Source organism: Sturnira hondurensis, unplaced genomic scaffold (assembly GCF_014824575.4).
Source record: "Sturnira hondurensis isolate 20B ecotype Veracruz unplaced genomic scaffold, ASM1482457v3 Scaffold0002840, whole genome shotgun sequence".
In the NCBI taxonomy this organism is placed as follows: Eukaryota; Metazoa; Chordata; class Mammalia; order Chiroptera; family Phyllostomidae; genus Sturnira; species Sturnira hondurensis.
This window is the reverse complement of record NW_028075471.1, coordinates 33,033,733-33,051,296: the sequence shown is the minus strand read 5'-3', so window position 1 is coordinate 33,051,296 and position 17,564 is coordinate 33,033,733. Positions and strand designations below refer to the sequence as shown.

Genomic DNA, 17,564 nt, shown 5'->3' with positions numbered 1-17,564 from the left:
AGTAAAGTTTGGAGATTTTTAAAAAGTTAATAGTCTAGACAGTTAGTCTTCTTAACAACATTTTTTTTTGCCTCCAGGTCTTCTTTCTATAAATCAAATCAAAATTTAGCAAGCTAAATAATTATTTTAACCTACTGCCTTAATGACATTACTCTCCTCTAAGCGGCTTGAAATACCCACTGTTGACTGTATGTCTGAAAATACTGTCTACTCCAACCTTTTATTTTCCTACTCCCTTATACATGCTTTCATAACATCCAAGATTAATCACACTTTTATAATATCCTACTCTGCAGTAGATATGTTTTTGCCTGCTCTGAATTGCTTCTTTGTATCAGAGTACCTCAATTTTCCTTGAAAGAACGACACCTCTCTCTATCTTTGTGTGGTTCAGGTGGGGCTGACCTCACCCCCACCCCTTCCCAACTCTTTCTGGACATATGACCCAGTCCTGGCCAAATGAACACCACCACCCCCAGCCCCCTAACCCCTCTTCCCTGCCCAAACCAGAGTAATTCATTCAGAATAAGCACACAACCAAGTCAAGTACTTTTGCTACAACTATCAAAGATACCTTTCCACTGGGTTTGCTAAACTAATAGAAAGTATCTAAGATGCTGCCACTGGCTGGTGGCCACCCTAAAGGAAGCTACACACAGGAAAGCAGGATGTGAATACAAATGCTCATTACAGTTTGAACACCCACCTGCATCCAAGTGGGCATGAAGCAAGACCCCAACTCTCATGGGCAAACCAATAAATTCCCTTTTCTGCTTTTTGCTTAAAGCAGTTTAATCTGGGTTTCTTTTCTGTCCCATGCGCTGGAAGAGTCCTAACTGAAATAGCCCTTACCCAGATTGTTCCACTAATCCGAAATTGTTCGGATTAACTCCATGTAATGTTGCTATTACAACATCACCTCCTGTTGCTATTACCTCCATGTTCCACATATCAGAAGCCTTCATATTCTCCCAGACCTAGCTCAAATGCCACCTCCACTACCAAGCCTGTCTAAATTACAATCCTAATTATCATCTTCTTTCTCCCTTTATATGTCTTACAGTAGTGATTATACCAGCCTGCTTTGAATTAAGAGTTGCTATTTACATTTCTCTTTTTTCTACTAATCTGTAATCTCCACTCATCTTAAAGGCAGTAACATGTTTTATTAATCATTTTACTCCCCCCAGTCTAAATAAAATGTTGAAACACTTTTATTCTATCTAGCACTTTGCCTAAAACATCAGTCCTTATATTTTAAAAGATCCATTCCTCACCTCCTATAAGACACATTTTCTTTTTTGCAAAGAAATCCTGCTCTAAGCATATTAGAGGTTTATAGCATGCATACATCCCAGGATACCAATACCAAAACAAGCCGTAATCAATGAAAGGAATACGTGTGGATTTCTTTCTCCCCAGGGGAAGACATTTTACTATTTTTATATTGAAATATTGTATTATTTTTATTACCCTCCTTTGGTATCATGGAAAGTGACAGGAGTGTTCAAAATAGGAAAGCACACAGGTGGGGAGGAGCTTTGGGAGGCATTTAAACAAAATCACAGAGAAGCACACCTCTAAGATGAAATTACTTTTCTGATAGAGATTTTAAGTATGACACTACCTGATTCCGCTTTTTAGACATGGAAAAGAACTAGACGGTATCCAGATTACACTAACATTTTCTCTAGAGTGCCAATTTTCAACCTTTTCATCTCATAGCACATATAAACTTCTGCAGCACACCAAAAATATATTTTTTTCCAATGTGACAAAAAATAAGTATAATCTTGATTGATTTACAAAAAAATAATAATAGAAATTACCTATCCTTTTTGCCCCAAAGTGACTTTTTAAAAAATCATGTGCCTATACTTGTATATAAGAATTTCTGGTACCAAGAATTAACCAACCAGACATAACCTTACTATGCAACATGACCAATAATATGCAACTTTATTATATGACCTATATATATTTATGGCTCAAGACAGGGCATTCACACTGGATGGCTATTGTTGTGTTGGCTGTTGTCTAAAGAAAATGATGTGAATGCCCTGACTAGTCAGGTACTGCACATTTAAAACTTTCTGCACCACACCAGGTGAAAATCACTGCTCCAGATATTCTGAACACAAAGCTTTGCGGCTGCACCGTTGCTCCTAACACCCAAACTCAAGCGCTGCTCTGCCATGTGGAAACAGAATTAAATAGCTGAAAATGACATTGGAACCTGAACGTATATTTGACAAGAAATACAGGTTCAGAATCAGTAAAATGTCTCCATAGTGAAAATGAACTTAATATTTAAATTAAAACATGCTATCACTATGACTGATGATAGAGAGGAAAATATAGGACTTCCTTCCAAAAAACCACCAAAAATCATAAGTTTAGAGTTCTAAGATTACTGTAATCAGTTCTTTCTCTAACCCTACAACAATATTTCTAGCTGTGGTAAAAGACTAGTTTTCCCCCAAGACATCACAAATTAGTACTTTTACATTATATGCAGGACATATTTGGACAATGCAGAAATAGCAAAATGCTATAAACACTTCTAAGTGCTTACTCTCAACTTCTGTACTTATGTTGTTACAGACCTATTTGCTTTTGTAACAAACCAATCACAGACCTGGACCAGCCTGCAACTACACATCGAATAGCAATGCTTAGATATTTCACATGGTTTCCTTGTGTTTCAGTTTCAGTATCTGTCAAGACCACTCAGCTCTGTGACTGACAAACAGAAAAAACAGATAAACATATGCCCTTACGAAAAAGAAACAAACCAACTTTTCTCTGAAAGTTAAAAATAGTAACTGCTTTTCTAAAGCTATCGTCCTCGCCCCTTTAAGTCCCACCACCGTGACTCTACGTACACAAAGCTTAGCCCAAAAAAGCCAGAAAAAACAACAAAATAATCTACTTAGATTATACATTCTCTGAAATAATTTGTTAAAGTAAAACTGACGAAGAAGACCTATGTGATTATACATTTTTATTTGTAATGCAACAAACCTTACTGCATTTACATTTCAAAAGACATGGGTGACACTGCTAGAAATGAGAGGAGTGATATTACAAGCAACGGCACAAAGCAAGACATCTTTTCTTCAATGATGGTAAAGGCTACGGAATTCAAGAGTTCACTGAGCCAAAAAAGCAAAGCAAAAAAATTAGTTTTTGCCATTTGGACAATTTTTTTAAAAACAAACTAAGCAAAATAACATTAAAGGAGGACTAAGGCTAGAATCTAATCCCTGTTTTAATCAGCATACTAATCTCAGTTCTTTAGAGTAAAAAAATACAGTATTTTGAGAAACAACTTAGCTTCAAGTTAAGAGCACTTTAAAAATCCTTAGTTAGGTGAGTTTTTAGACATCACACAAAAAGTACAAGCAATAAAAGAAAAAATAAGACATATTAGACTTTATCAAAGTTAAAAACCTTTCTGTTTTAAAGGCCACCATCAAAAAAGTGAACTGGTTTATTTCATTTAGCATAACACTCTCCAGGTCCATCTGTGTTGTTGCACAAGGTAAGATTTCCCTATTTTTTACAGCCAAGTAGCATTCCACTGTGTAAATGTACCGCAGCTTTTTTATCCACTCATCTACTGGTGGGCACTTGGGCTGCTTCCAAATCTTGGCCATTGTAAATAATGCTACAATGAACATAGGGGTGTATATATACTTTCGAATTAGCATTTCTGGTTTCTTCAGATATATCATCAGAAGTGGAATCACTGGGTCATAAAGCAGTTCCATTTTTAAATTTTTGAAAAAATCTCCATACATACAATACAAAAAAACAGATGATGTATTACAGAATTGTACACTTGAAACCTATATAATTTTATTAACCAAGGTTACCCCAATAAATTCTATAGAAACTTTAAAAAAAAAGAAAGTGATATGACTATCCACAACACTGGAGAAAATACTTGCAAATCATATATCTGATAAGACACCGGTAACTAGAATACATAAAGAACTTTTAGAACTTAATAAAAAGACAGCCCAACTGAAAAATGGAAAAACGATTTGAGTAGTCATTTCCAAAGAACGTATACAATTGGCCAATGAGTGTTCAGTGTTCAGCACCTGAACATTCACTAGGATGGTAAAAAAAAAATGATAGACAATAACAAGTATTGAAGATGTGGGGAAATGGAAACCTTCACTTACTGCTGGTGAGGAACATAAAATGATATAGCACTTTGGAAGAGTTTGACAATTACTTAAAAAGTTAAACTCAGAGTTACCATATGACCCAGCAATTCTAATCCTAGGTACACACCCAGAAGAAATGAAAACATACTCACACAAAACCTTGTACAAATATATTCATAGCAGCATTTTAATAATAGCCAAAAAGAAGAAGCAACTCAACAATTCATCAGCTGATGAATGAACAATGAAAATGTAGTGTATCTGTATAACTGAAGCACTGCTGGGGTGGAGGGGGGAAGTACTTACTGATACCTGCTACCACATGGATAAACCTTGAAAACATTCTGTTCAGCGAAAGAAGCCAGGCACAAAAGGCCACATATTTCACTCGATTCCATTAAGTGAAATGTCTGTATTAGGCACATCTACAGAAAAAACAAAGTAGTTTCGTGGTTGCCCTAGGCTGGTGAGGGAAAGGAGGAGGGGCAGAGTTGGGGAAAATGGAGACTGGTTGTTCTAAAATTGGGGCCTTAATTTTAGCCCCAATTCTGCACTGCAAGCTGCTTCTCATATGTAGAAAAAAAGGTCCTAAAGAAAATACTTCACTCAGGTTAATCCTTACACCTTCCTTGCAGAGACTTTTCTTCGGTGGTATGTATATTATTTTAAATTCAATAGCTCTTTCGGCTGGACCTGTTTTGCCTTCAATAGTATCCCATTTGGCTCTTGAATGAGATGAGTGAGACATTAATTGGTATCCTTGTTTCCTAAAAATTTCAGGCCATCCCCCCAAGTTTTTCCTCCAATAAATAGCTTTATGAGTCTTTTAATATAATTCAGACTCTTTCAACTACTCTCAAAAGTCTGCAAATATTTTAGTCACTGCTATTGAGCTCATGAATAAAATGAGTGACTCCTTCCATGGGCTCATGAAACCAATCCACACAATTTTTCCAGGTATAAAATTCTCTCTTCTCTCTCTTTACAGTATATTTACTCAATAGAAGAAAGCTAAGGCACACAGAGGTAGAATGGTTCTGGGGAAAGGCATGGTAAATTTGCTATGGAAACATCTAACCACTAACAGTTTTCAACAGAGAATACTCCATTTAAAAACTTTAAATTCATATAAATGGGATTTATACAATTACTCACTTGGACCTCTACAACTTCTGGCTGAAAGTCCTACAAAATCCAACTCAGCCATCGAAATAGTAGAGACGTGCAGCACAGGAGATGGACGGCACCTCGCACACAACTGGGTCAAGTGCAGAAATAAACATTTATTTAATGCACCCCCCCAAATAGGCCAGATCACAATAACACCTTACATGCCGTATGTTCTTACTACAGACCAGAAAGCAGTCTAAACTCTTTATAGGCTTTATTCTGTTTAATCCTCATAATCCCTGGGACATGGGTGCTCTATTTATCCTTTTTGATAAATGAAGAAACTCAAATAGGTTAACCAACTTCCTGGAGGTCGCAGAAATAAGTAATGAAGAAGCGACACATAAATCCAAGCAGTATGATCACAGAAACTGTCTTCGACCACTGTGTTATATTTTTAGGGTTACTGAGGTAAGTCTCCCCACATATCTGCCCCCAAAGGGATGAAACTAGAAAGGGAAGGAAAAGCTAAGAGTCACTTAAGTTCAAATCCTGTATTTACAGATAATCACTAGGCAGTTTGGATATCCAGAGTTACCACAAACCGTGGTAACTATTTTCATCTTCCTCCAACCTACTCTCTTCCCACTTTTCATATTTCAGCCAATCCTCCCAGTCAGCCAAACATAGGATTTTGTAATTATCTTTGGCTTCTCTCTCTTTTTAATCCCACCCCTACCCACTTACCAAGTCCTATCCACTCTTCCTCAAATGCATCCTTTCCTCCTCCGTTTCACGGCTCCTGTCCTGGTCAAGCCTTTGATCACGTCACACCTGGCTTCACGAGGGGCCACTTATCTCACAAACTGAAGGTTTCCACCCCTTCAATCCATCTGCATCACACACCTAGCGAAACATTTCTAAAACACTTTTCATCATATTCCCTAGCTCAAAGTCTAAAATGAATACTCTTTTGCTTACTAAATGAACTCCTTATGCCACTATTTGAAGTTTTCACTATTTAAATCCTACCTTACCTAAAAGAATGGAATTCCTTTTAAAAGTAGAAACAATCCCCTCTGATTACTGTCAGTTCATTCTTAACCAGAGGGGAGATGGGAGGGGACAATGGGGAAAGGAGAGGGTTTTCAGGAACAACTATAAAGGACACATGGACAAAACCGGCAGGGGGTGGCGGGAGTTGAATTAGGGGAGGGAGGTGGGGATGGCTGGGGTCAGGGGAAGAGGAAGGAGGAAAAGGCAGACAACTGTACTTGAACAACAATTAAAAAAATAGAAACCAATCCGTAAAGGTAGTGCCTCAGCCAGAGGAACTCAGCGTCAAAATCGGAACCTGAAGCTGCAGCTGCTGCTTTCCACATGCTACTCTTGTCCCTCTTCATGCCCCAATCTTCTTCAATCTTTCTCCATCACCCTAGTCTTTTCACAGTTCCTCAAACTATGCCTATTTCCAGTTCCATTTCCTTCTGTTTTCATTCCCTCGGCTTATCCGAAAAGCACTCTCCCCTCCACTCTCACTAATTAAAATTCTACTTAACCTTGTTAAGTTCTAGTTCAAACTCCAATCTCTTCCATAAAACATTCACTAACACCAGTTTGCACCAGATTCTTCCTCTTCTGGCCTCCTAGAGTATTTAATGTCTATGGTACACATTTTGTATTGGAACGAAGTTTATATGGCTTCCTACTATTAGGTATGCATACCTTGTACCCACAATAAGACTAGTACTTGCAGGACAAGGGATAGTTTTTTCCTATTGCTTGTAGCATCTGGGTTCTTCTAGAAAACTAGAAGAACTCTAAGGGAGTTCTAAGGGACTCTAAGGGACTATACTTAAGGCTTGATGAGCATCATTATTTGGACTACCTCGGACCTATAGCCAGAGAACACAGTTATCCCAAAGGGTGATTCCAAAAGATAACTGGAATAGTTGTGAAAATGTTTCAGGGTAAAGCAGTCTCTTGGTGTTATTAAAAAAAGGAACACAAACCGAGTACCAACCTTTCCTCCTAAAAGTCCCCTTGAAATTCTTTTTGTTTGTTTTTAATGAATAAAACCTTAATAACATTGGTAATCAAAAAAGAATATCTTCAATGGGTCAAAAATTCTGTGTAATTTGTAGCAACTAGAAGGCAGAGACTGGAAGAAACACAGCAGAGGACACCAAACCCAGGAGAACACCAAGCAGAAAAGGTGTTAGTTCTCCCAAAGGAGACCCAGAAATGCTACAGGCAGAGTTACACGATTGTGAGGAGGGGTACGCATTAGAGAACTCTAATCACAGCAGCTAGAACCGTTGTGTCCACCCTCCAAGGCATCTGGAAGTAACAACATGTATGCTCGAACTAAGTCTCGAGCTCCACTCTCTGAACAAAGCGCGCACTAGTCACTCTGAGGAGGTCTCCTAAGTTGAGAAGCTAAGCAGAGCTTCAGACAGCTCCGACTGCCAGGACCCCGACCCTAAAAATGGAGGGATGGGTTTAAAAACCTGTACCTAGGAATGGAACCCCTGAGTAATCCTGTACTTATTTTGACAGCTGTGGAGGTTCTAGTCTGCCTCTTTGCTGCTCACTAAGGTGCCCTGGAGACAGGATGCCTCTAAGCAAGCCCTGCCCACTTCACTCACAGCCACCATCAGACCTCCCATCCAAAGGAAACACCTTTCGGGATGATGCACATTCACGAGCAAAGGAACCCTGCACGAGCTGACTACATACACTATCCAACCCGGCCCTTCACTCGGAGAAGTGAAGCAATGGCTGAGGTTCTTCAGACATTTGAAGGAAACCAATAAACATGAAAGAAAAGGACCAATGTTGAAAATTCAACTTGTACACAAAGCACAGTCGACTCAGAGCATCAAATGTGTGTGTATTATAGACCTAAGCAACGCAAATATAATTTATGTTATGAAGAGAGATGAAAAGAAGGACTCATTCGCACACATTTATAACAGTCACAGGCGTTGTCTGTGGTCAGCTGATACAAAATAAAAAGGATATTATTTATTTGAGTCCAAAGTAAATACAAGAAGAACTTAATGAAATAACATAAAATCAGGAGGCAGAAGTGGGAGAGAAGGTGTGAGGACCCACCCATCCATCATAGAGGGAGTCGGCAGATACCACTCCAGGGTGATCAAATGAGAAGAAACAGTCAAGTGTCTAAAGTGACTACAGTAACTGCAGAAGAAGCTGTAACGCATGGCTGCCTCTGGGGAGGAGACCTAGGGCTTGAGGTGCAGTGAAAAAGAGACTTTTACTTTTTATTGAATATTTTGTTTTTAACTTTTTACCCATATGCATGTCTCTTATAATCAGAAAGAAAAGTAACCTAAGTTTTAAGTAGTGGGGCAGAGAAGGTCCAAAGGAGTTGAAGTTTGCTACTTGTGAGTTGGAAATCCTGGTCAAAATACCGAAATGTGTCGGAGACTCAGTTTCCACCACAGCAAAACAGGGGAAATGGCTCCCTCACAGAGCAGCTTTGAGCCAATTAAAGGAAACAATCTTATTCTGAAAGAATCTGGTTAAGTTCCAGACTTATTTCTCAATAAATATTAATTAATTAAAGATTGTTTAACCCCTTAAAGACGCTACCACAACCACCAGCACAGCTGCCTCTTCAGTCTTTGTCACAGAGGAAGAAAGTTTCTTTGGAATCGGTGCCTGCAGCTTGCCTTCCTATAAAATCAAATGGGTCATCTAGCTGGTGGAGCTCAGCGGATTGAGCGTGGGCTGCAAACCAAAGGGTTGCTGGTTTGATTCCCAGTCAGGGCACATGCCTGGGTTGCAGGCCAAGTCTCCAGTGGGGGCCACGTGAGAGGCAACCACACAGTGATGTCTCTCTCCCTCTCTTCCCCTCTCTCTAAAAATAAATAAATAAAACATTAAAGAAATAAAATGGGTCAGTCCAGTGTCTTCAGGAACCTTTGCTTTTCAGTTTTCATACTCTAAATTCACACTTGGGCTCAGACAGGATTGAAGCTGCAAAGAGGAGACACAACTGAAAACAGGAAGTTACACAGTGTGACTTTCCAAACACTGTAGGCCAAGTCCACATATAAACAGCAAGAGAGACGAGCCTGTTATGTATCTACATCTTAAGGAGATATGGTGCCGTGTGACAGCCAAAAACATCTTTACCACAGGCCTGATACCTAAAGATCTGTGGGGGGAGCTTGAACTCTCTTGGGTTAAGGAGTAATTTTTCAGAGCCTTCCCAATGCACCCAACCCTGAGTTCAATTTGAGAGGGAAGAGGCTCTGAAAATAGGTTCAAAAATGAGACAACCACCCACACAGCAGTCTCGGGGGGTGGGGAGCTGTGCAGCCAAGGAAGTCACAGCATCATGGTGCTGAGGGACCACAGAAAAATGCTAGAAGGGAAGGTAGGTGTCCACAGAGAAGGACATTTTTTACCTACCTCAAGGCACTGCCTAATGCCACACTTGGTCACACGCTTGCATGTGCAGCACAAGTGTAACAGCACGGCCTGGCTCACTCTTCTTTTTAGCTGCAAGGGCCAATGTGATCAATGCCTCTAAAACACAGCTTCTCCAATTTCAATGTGCATCTGGGGATCTTGTTAAAATGCTAATTCTAAATTTAGTAGGTCTGGGGTGGGGGCAGAGATTCGGCATTTCTAACAAGCTCCCAGGTGGCACTGACACCGCTGGTCTGCTAACCACACTTGGGGTGGAAAGGGGCAAGCCAATCCCTTCCTTTTCAATGCCCTGTCCACTACTCTAAACCCCGCCTCGCACCAACAGCCCCTGAACGAAAAGCAACAGCTGGGGAAGAGGCAACATATAGTGGTTTTGAAAGCAGAGCACGGTCCTTGGAGTTAGATAGACGTAATTTCAAATTTCAGTTCTGCTGCTTAGTAGCTATGTGACCTTGGGCAGATCAGCTAAACCACTCTACCCCTGAGATGCCCTCATTGTCAAATAGTGATAACATCTACCTCACAGAGAGGCTGTCGAGATTAAAACCAAATAATGTAGCAAAGCCTTTAGCTTGCTGCTTCCACTAGATGCTCCCTTTGCCTTAATTCACCCTACGCTTAAACTGCCAGGACACTCTCCCTCAAATTTGCATTCGTCACAGCTGTACATTACTTCAGGAATATTTTAATGACTATGAAATCAAAGTTCAACTCCTTAACACCCCTGGGTGTTCGGCTTCTACTGCCCCCTATGCACTTAGCTCTAAGACCCCTTCTACTCCTTCCTATTCGACATCACTGCCAGTCATTGATTTTCTCCAGGCAAATCACCTCTGTGCCACCATTAAATTTACTAATTCTGAAATGTGGACACAAGCGCTTAGGGATCCATTAAACTTCCAAGCAATCACCTGGTCCAAACTCTTCATTTCGTAAACCAGAAAAATAAAAATCCAAGGAGGTTAAATGTCTCAACCTTGACAACAAAATTATTACCAATCTGTATGAAAACCTGGTTTTTGGACTTCTCCAAATATTTTCTTCTACATATTTTCCCACTTTCTCCCCAGCAAAACTTGGGAACCATGGAAAACTCAATTAAATAGAAGGCCCTCTCTCCACAGTTTAATCCACAACCCCTCAGCGTGGCACATAAACTTTATGCTTTGGTTTATTCAGCATGATGCCAAAAGACACAATACTGAGTCAGTCAATAAATTAAGAAAGAAAATGAATGAAACCAATTATGTGCCTAATTATAGATCAAATCAATTAAATATTATAACACATACTAATTACTATTTTTGGAATATGCCTTACTAGAACTTAGATTGCAAATTACCTTATTTCAGGTGACTGCCTTCTCTTTCTATCTAGATTACATGTGTCTTGAAAATAAGAACTCTTGTCCTTTCATCTTTGAATCCCCCATTGCCCTGTATTGCTCCCTTCTTCATGTACTGTGTGAATAACTGCTAATTTACCAGGTTAAAGTTGCATTATTTTTCATAATGCTGAGTTTCATTACCTCTGCAATATTTATCCAACCCACTTTGTTATAGTCTTACTTGCCCACATTGTTTTATTCTGATGGACTGAATTTCCCATTCAATGGCATAAAACTTAGAACAATAATTCTCAATGGCTGTGCTTTTACTTATTCATATGTAATTCATATCACAAACATTCCACATCTGTGTACTTCACTCATGTATCTCCCACCACACAACACATACCTTGAGTGTTCAAACACTTCTATTTTTATCATTTCCCCAAACTATAGGACTTGAAGCTATGCTATACACATCACAGGACTAAAATAATCATTGCTCTTATACTGCTATAACACACACAAGCTAGCAATTGGCATATTGAAATAACAAAAAAAAGTAAAAAAAAACCCACAAGTAGAACAATAATATATGCTGTACACACAAGAATAGGTGCAAATTGCAAACTCATCTAAATAATCAGAATAAGATACAAAAATAGGATTTTATTATCAACAACCACATGGTACTATAGTAGAAAAACATTTACCCTAATTGGTGAGTTATTGAAAGAATCTTTTTTCCTGGTTTTCATCATTGTCTCATATTCTGCTGGAATGCAGAGAAAAGTAAAGCATATCTGTGCTTGGCTTTTACAAGAACTGATTAGTGTTACAACTGATTTTACCCCCAAAATAACCTTCCTCAAAAGTTTGATGTGTAATGTTTACACATTAAACTTATGTGTGTGCATGTGGATGAGCTTATAAGCTAAACATGTTTTAGATGCATTGTGAGAGTTCATTATTTATAGCCACCCTGGAGATAATCCTGCTTAAAGCAATGTTTTGGAATAAGTGATTTATATGTTCTATAAATCCAAATTTTGATGTACTAGATTTTCTTAAAGAAAAGTATACCAAAAAAGAAGCATTACTTACTATTATAAGTTATGATCCAACAGCCTTTTTTTCTAAATCCCCAGACTTTAAAAAATAATTCCATTCCTAAACCAATATTTATTCATATGAACCCATGTCCCTGCAATGCCCACAGTTCTCAGTAACCTATGACACTTGAAAATTTTTAGTGAGGAAGATACCAGGACAATAAATGATTGTTTTTCACCCCAATAAATTCAATAAACAATTTTAAAAATAAATGACTGTTTTATCTCTTTAGCTTCATTTTAGCCTTCCTGTATGCACACCCTAGAGGTTCCAGATTCTTATCCACAAAGTGATTATGGTCTAGGACTGAATCAGATTTGTAACAAATGTCCACTGGGACCCTTCGACCTATCGTTGACGGCCAAGCCGATACGTCTTCTAGCTCACTAAACCCTTTCACCTCACCTCAGGGACTGTCCACACGCTATATGGTTAGACGCTTTCTTTCACAAATGATGAAAATGAATGAAAAACGATTTCAGAATAGAAAAATGGATACTCAAGCCATTATATAGCATCTAAAGGCTACCCTACATCTACCACCGTGGTGCCCAAACATTCCACCCTGGGTACAATAAGAGATATTCTTCTGTAAGGTTTGAGTTTCATTATACTTAATTTTATCTGATTACTGACATGCACCATTTATTAACACATCAATATATCCAGACACACAATAGCATAAAACTTTGAACGGTGACCTATAATTGTCTAGAACCCACTGTGATTTGTTTTAAATTTTCCAGAACAAATAAAACACAAAGCTAATAAAATACAATTTCAAATAAGTATGACTTTTTAAATGAACACTACCATATCAAAATGAAACAAACAGCAGTCACATAATCATTTATAAATAAAGTACAGACCCCTACTTTTTTTCTTAAAAGGTAATTCAGCATGTCATTTTCTCATTTTTTGCTGTTGGGTCTTAAAGTTTCTCCTCTAAAAACATAAACAAAAACCATGTCCAAAGAGAGAGAAGAAGAAATTACAAAGTACGATATTTTGTTAAGCTACAAACTGTACAAAAATCTGTCACCATCTGTGTTACCATTCTAGTCATCAATAAGGTACTTTTTTTCAATGTACCACTCAAAAATCAATTATATCAACTCTTTTGTATAGAGAAGCAGCACACCTTTCAGGCAACTAGTATTAATGAGTAGACATGACTATAGAATCTCCATCTGTTTCTCTGACAAAGCTGTGGCTACTCTAGTCTCTCATTGAAATTCCATTAATCTGGTGCACCAAGGTCCAATGTGAAAATCAAAACTCCATCTAACCCTTTATCAGCTCACAATAACCTACAAGTGAACTCTGCCTGTTAGCATGCAGCAAGTTATGGTTTTGCTATCAATCAGGCAGTTGGCCAATGGGAAAAAAAGGCAGGCTGGAAACAGCATGTCTGGCAGGGTTGGGAGACTTTGTTTTTGTTTTCTGTTTTCATCCCCTTTCAGTTTCTATAGGGTGTCTGGACCTTGTGAGATTATGCATTACTCTCCTTGGCTGTGATTTAATTGCTACCAGCAATCAAGTCGAAGCATCACTGAAGTGTGCTTGAATTTCATTAGAAAATATAACTTATGCTACTTTCCTACAGTACCTAATAAACCATAAAGAAACCAAAACACATATGGCTTGAGGGAATAACTGGAAAATTAGGTAGCCATTTGGGAACTGAGTGAACTTTTGAACCAGAGAAACAGAGAAAAAGAAATATTAAAGGAAAAGACAGACTTAGAATGCACATAGAGATGTGCAGGTTTGACCTTTTCAGTACCTTGAAAATTACATTAGCATTATGAAAAATACATATCATGTTTAGAGTTCATTATCCATCAAGGTTCAAATACTTTGTTAGTGTCTACCATAAGGTAAAAGTCAAAAGGACAAAATAACAATCCAGTTTGACAAAAGGCCTTTTGGTGACCTGTGCTAATTTAGTTATACTTATTGTTAAATGCATTATCTTTTTATAATTAATATATCATTAGACTGACATCATATCATGAAGGAAAATGTATTCATCAAAGGAAAGAGAACACATACAAATCTAAGTTGCAGACAGAAAAACTGGTATGACTAGATGACATTTTAGCATGAAAATTAAAACTCCAAGTGGTAGTTTTAAAATTAACTTATACCATTCTCAGAAGAAAATATAAAACTATCAAAAATGGTATTATTTATATATCAAAATTTAATACTACTGAAAGTTAAATTTTTAATCTGCTTAAGAAGTGCTTACATAAACACTAATAAAAAGCACCAATATGTAACTTATACATAAATGTGTTATTGAACAATATTCAAATACTGACAAAGCAACCTTTCAACAATAAATATTTTCATGCTATAATGTATTTGCTATATATTTGGTTAAGAAATAAGCATAATAAGTTATTCATAAAAAAGAAAACACAATAATTATGTGACTACTCTGTAAAAACAAGTCACTTTTTCTAACAAAGCCCTGACCCTGACAGATAATGAATGGTTGAATTTCTTAGGCTGAAATTTAAAAAAAAAACATAATGTTCCCTTGTACATCAAAATATTTATACTATTTTGAGAAACCCTGAGTATATATATGTATTCTATGAATATATTCTATGTGTGTGCCCATGTATATATGTATATGTGTGTATGTATATTCTCCTGAGTATAAATATTCTGTCTGTGTATATATACATATATATATATGTGTGTATGTATATATATATGTGTGTGTGTGTGTGTGTGTATGTATATATATGTATGTATGTATATACACACACATACTCTTTCCCATCTACCACTATTCTACAGGGAAGCAAAACAAATCATTGTAATTATCTGAAAAATAGTTCAACTCAAAAAATAATTCACTTTGCTGAAAGGACTGTTTTATCAATTATAAAACATTTTCTCATAGAAATGCTTTTGAAGATCAGGTGAGAAAGGGTGATGCTCCATTTCAGATAGCACGTGCAACCAAAGAGAAGTGAGTATCGTTTAAAAAAATAGAAAATATAGGAGATGAAATCCCTTCCTTTAAAAACAGAAATTAAATGTTTGCAAAAATATAAAATTCAACATAAAGTGGATGTGATTATTACTGTTACACATTGTACAAAGTTCTGTACAAGAAAAGCCCGAACTGTGTTGTTCTGAATCAGTGGTTAGAAATGTTTATCACTTATGCATGTACTTGACTTATCCCTGTTCTGCAATAGACATAATTTTATACCTCATAAAAGCAATTTATGTTTCCAAAGGGAATAATCTGGATAACATAAAATGTGGAGTGCTCTGTTGCAGGGAGCATATTTTCATTCAGCAATTGTATGTAGAGATGGGACTGCACAGTTTGATCATCACACAGTGGCAGAAGGCATTATTCATTTCTGTGTCTGTGTGAAACTTGGAGTGCCGCAAATTAATATGCATGGCTAATTTATCGATACACATTTTTAATTTATAATGACACATCACTCTGACAGGTCTCCTTAAAGCACATGTATTCAACTGGCTGTAACAGAGAAAACATACACTACACGGAAAACAAGTTTTATAACTTTGGCAAGTTTTTCAAAATGACTGAGGTAAACGATCGATTTTATTGTTAGTTCAATTAACACAAAGCACCATCATATTACTGCATAATGTGGCGCATTTGTAGGTGACAATCCACAAAAGAAAATGTGTATTAAAAGATGCATTTGATAAAAACCTGTCTCAATGTGAGAAGGCAATGTAGGAATAATTAATTTAATATTTTATGAACTAATTATGTATGAAGTTTTCAGGGAAAAAAGAGATCAAAAACCTTCTTCGTTATTTATAAAATAAATAATACAACAACCCATTAACAGCATAATAAAATTAAGCAAGAATCTAATAATATTAAATTAACCGACAAACTCTCTAGTAATACATGCATGATGATAAAAGCACTCTTCTAAAAATCCTAGTAAAGAAAATTTCCCAGGAAATAGAGGAACTACATACTGAGGAAAACCACTAGAGAGAGCTCTTCCGTTCCTTAAAAGGTTCTGGGAAAGTTAACTGAAGCCTCCACATTTATCTGCTTTCTGGCAAGACCCCGGCGTCTCTGCCCTGCGTGGTTTTGTATTAGTGTCAAGGGCTGTATTCCATGGGAAAATATCACATACCGTCTGAGGGGGCTTCGTCATCTTTATCATATTTGTCTGAGGCTAACGAAATTGTGTCTGGAGGCCCAGAAAAAGGATCTTCATATTCTTCCCGATCTTCTGCCTCACCTATACAAGAACCAGAGAAAAAACTTTTATAATTCACCACCATAAAAAAATGTGACTTTGTCAGAAAGATTAAATTTTCTTATTAAGTTCAGTCACTGTCTTTTAAGAAACAAAGAAAATTTTTTTAAATGGAAAAATGGGTCCTGTTTGAATGTATATCCACTATAGTTTAGATAAGGTAAGAGTTTCTGAAGGTCAATATACAACTACTTGTTCCTGGTACAATAAAATACAAGCCCAAAATCATGATGGTCTCTATAAAGATGAATACAAAAACATAAAGGCAGGATAAAAAAGAGTGTATATCTAAAATAAACAAAAAATGGAAACCAAAATAATGATAACAGTAATTTTAAAAACATGGAAAATACAACTGAGAAATTATTCAATTTTCCTACTCAATACTTGAAAATTTATGAGAAATTGATCATTCAAAGCCATATGAACATATGCTTTCATTAAAAATCACAGGATACTATAAGGGCAAATTAAAAACTGGTGAGATATCACTGAGTAAAAATTGAAGGTATCTTAGTTTGTAAATAACCTTGTTTAAATTTAAAAGGTATATATGAGTTTTAAAGCAGCTTTTCCTACCCTTGAAAATGTGACTATTTTTAATCTACCATAAACTGTTCTACCCAGTGTTAACATTCCAACCAGTTTTCTACATGATTTCCGAATCCTCGGATGGTTGGTTTGTTGGTTGGTTGGTTGATTGGTTTGCATTGAATACCCACAATTAAATCTCGTGGTTTGAATTTTCCCCACATACTCATTTAGAATAATTTTTTTAAAAAAGGATGTTTCAGATTTTTGCTAGCCTAGTTACATGTAAGCAATCATTTTCCCCCATATTCAGCAATAAAGAAAAGAGACACTTCATATTATATTGATTAGCTATCTGTTAGCAATTTTAGTTATCTGTTAATAATTCAAACAAAACCAGCCAAAAAGCAGGGTGAAAATCTCCACAGGAACCCTGGAGTACCGAGAGAATTACTTTCAAACCACGGTTGCAGAGAAGGTCCCGATTAAACCTACCAGGTGCTCCAAAACCCTATCTGTATCCTCTGACGACCAGGTTATGGGCAGCAGCACCCT

The 17,564-nt window shown here is 37.1% G+C and overlaps 1 protein-coding gene across 1 annotated transcript in view; it reads right to left on the bottom strand.

Annotated features, from left to right (window-relative positions):
- The window catches only part of SKAP2 (src kinase associated phosphoprotein 2), a 172,470-nt gene that overhangs the window by 137,999 nt on the left and 16,907 nt on the right, over positions 1 to 17,564 (bottom strand). Inside the window, exon 4 of the mRNA XM_037041260.1 lies at positions 16,353 to 16,460. Within this exon, the coding sequence (XP_036897155.1) occupies positions 16,353 to 16,460 (108 nt within the window). The remainder of the gene's footprint in view (positions 1 to 16,352; positions 16,461 to 17,564) is intronic.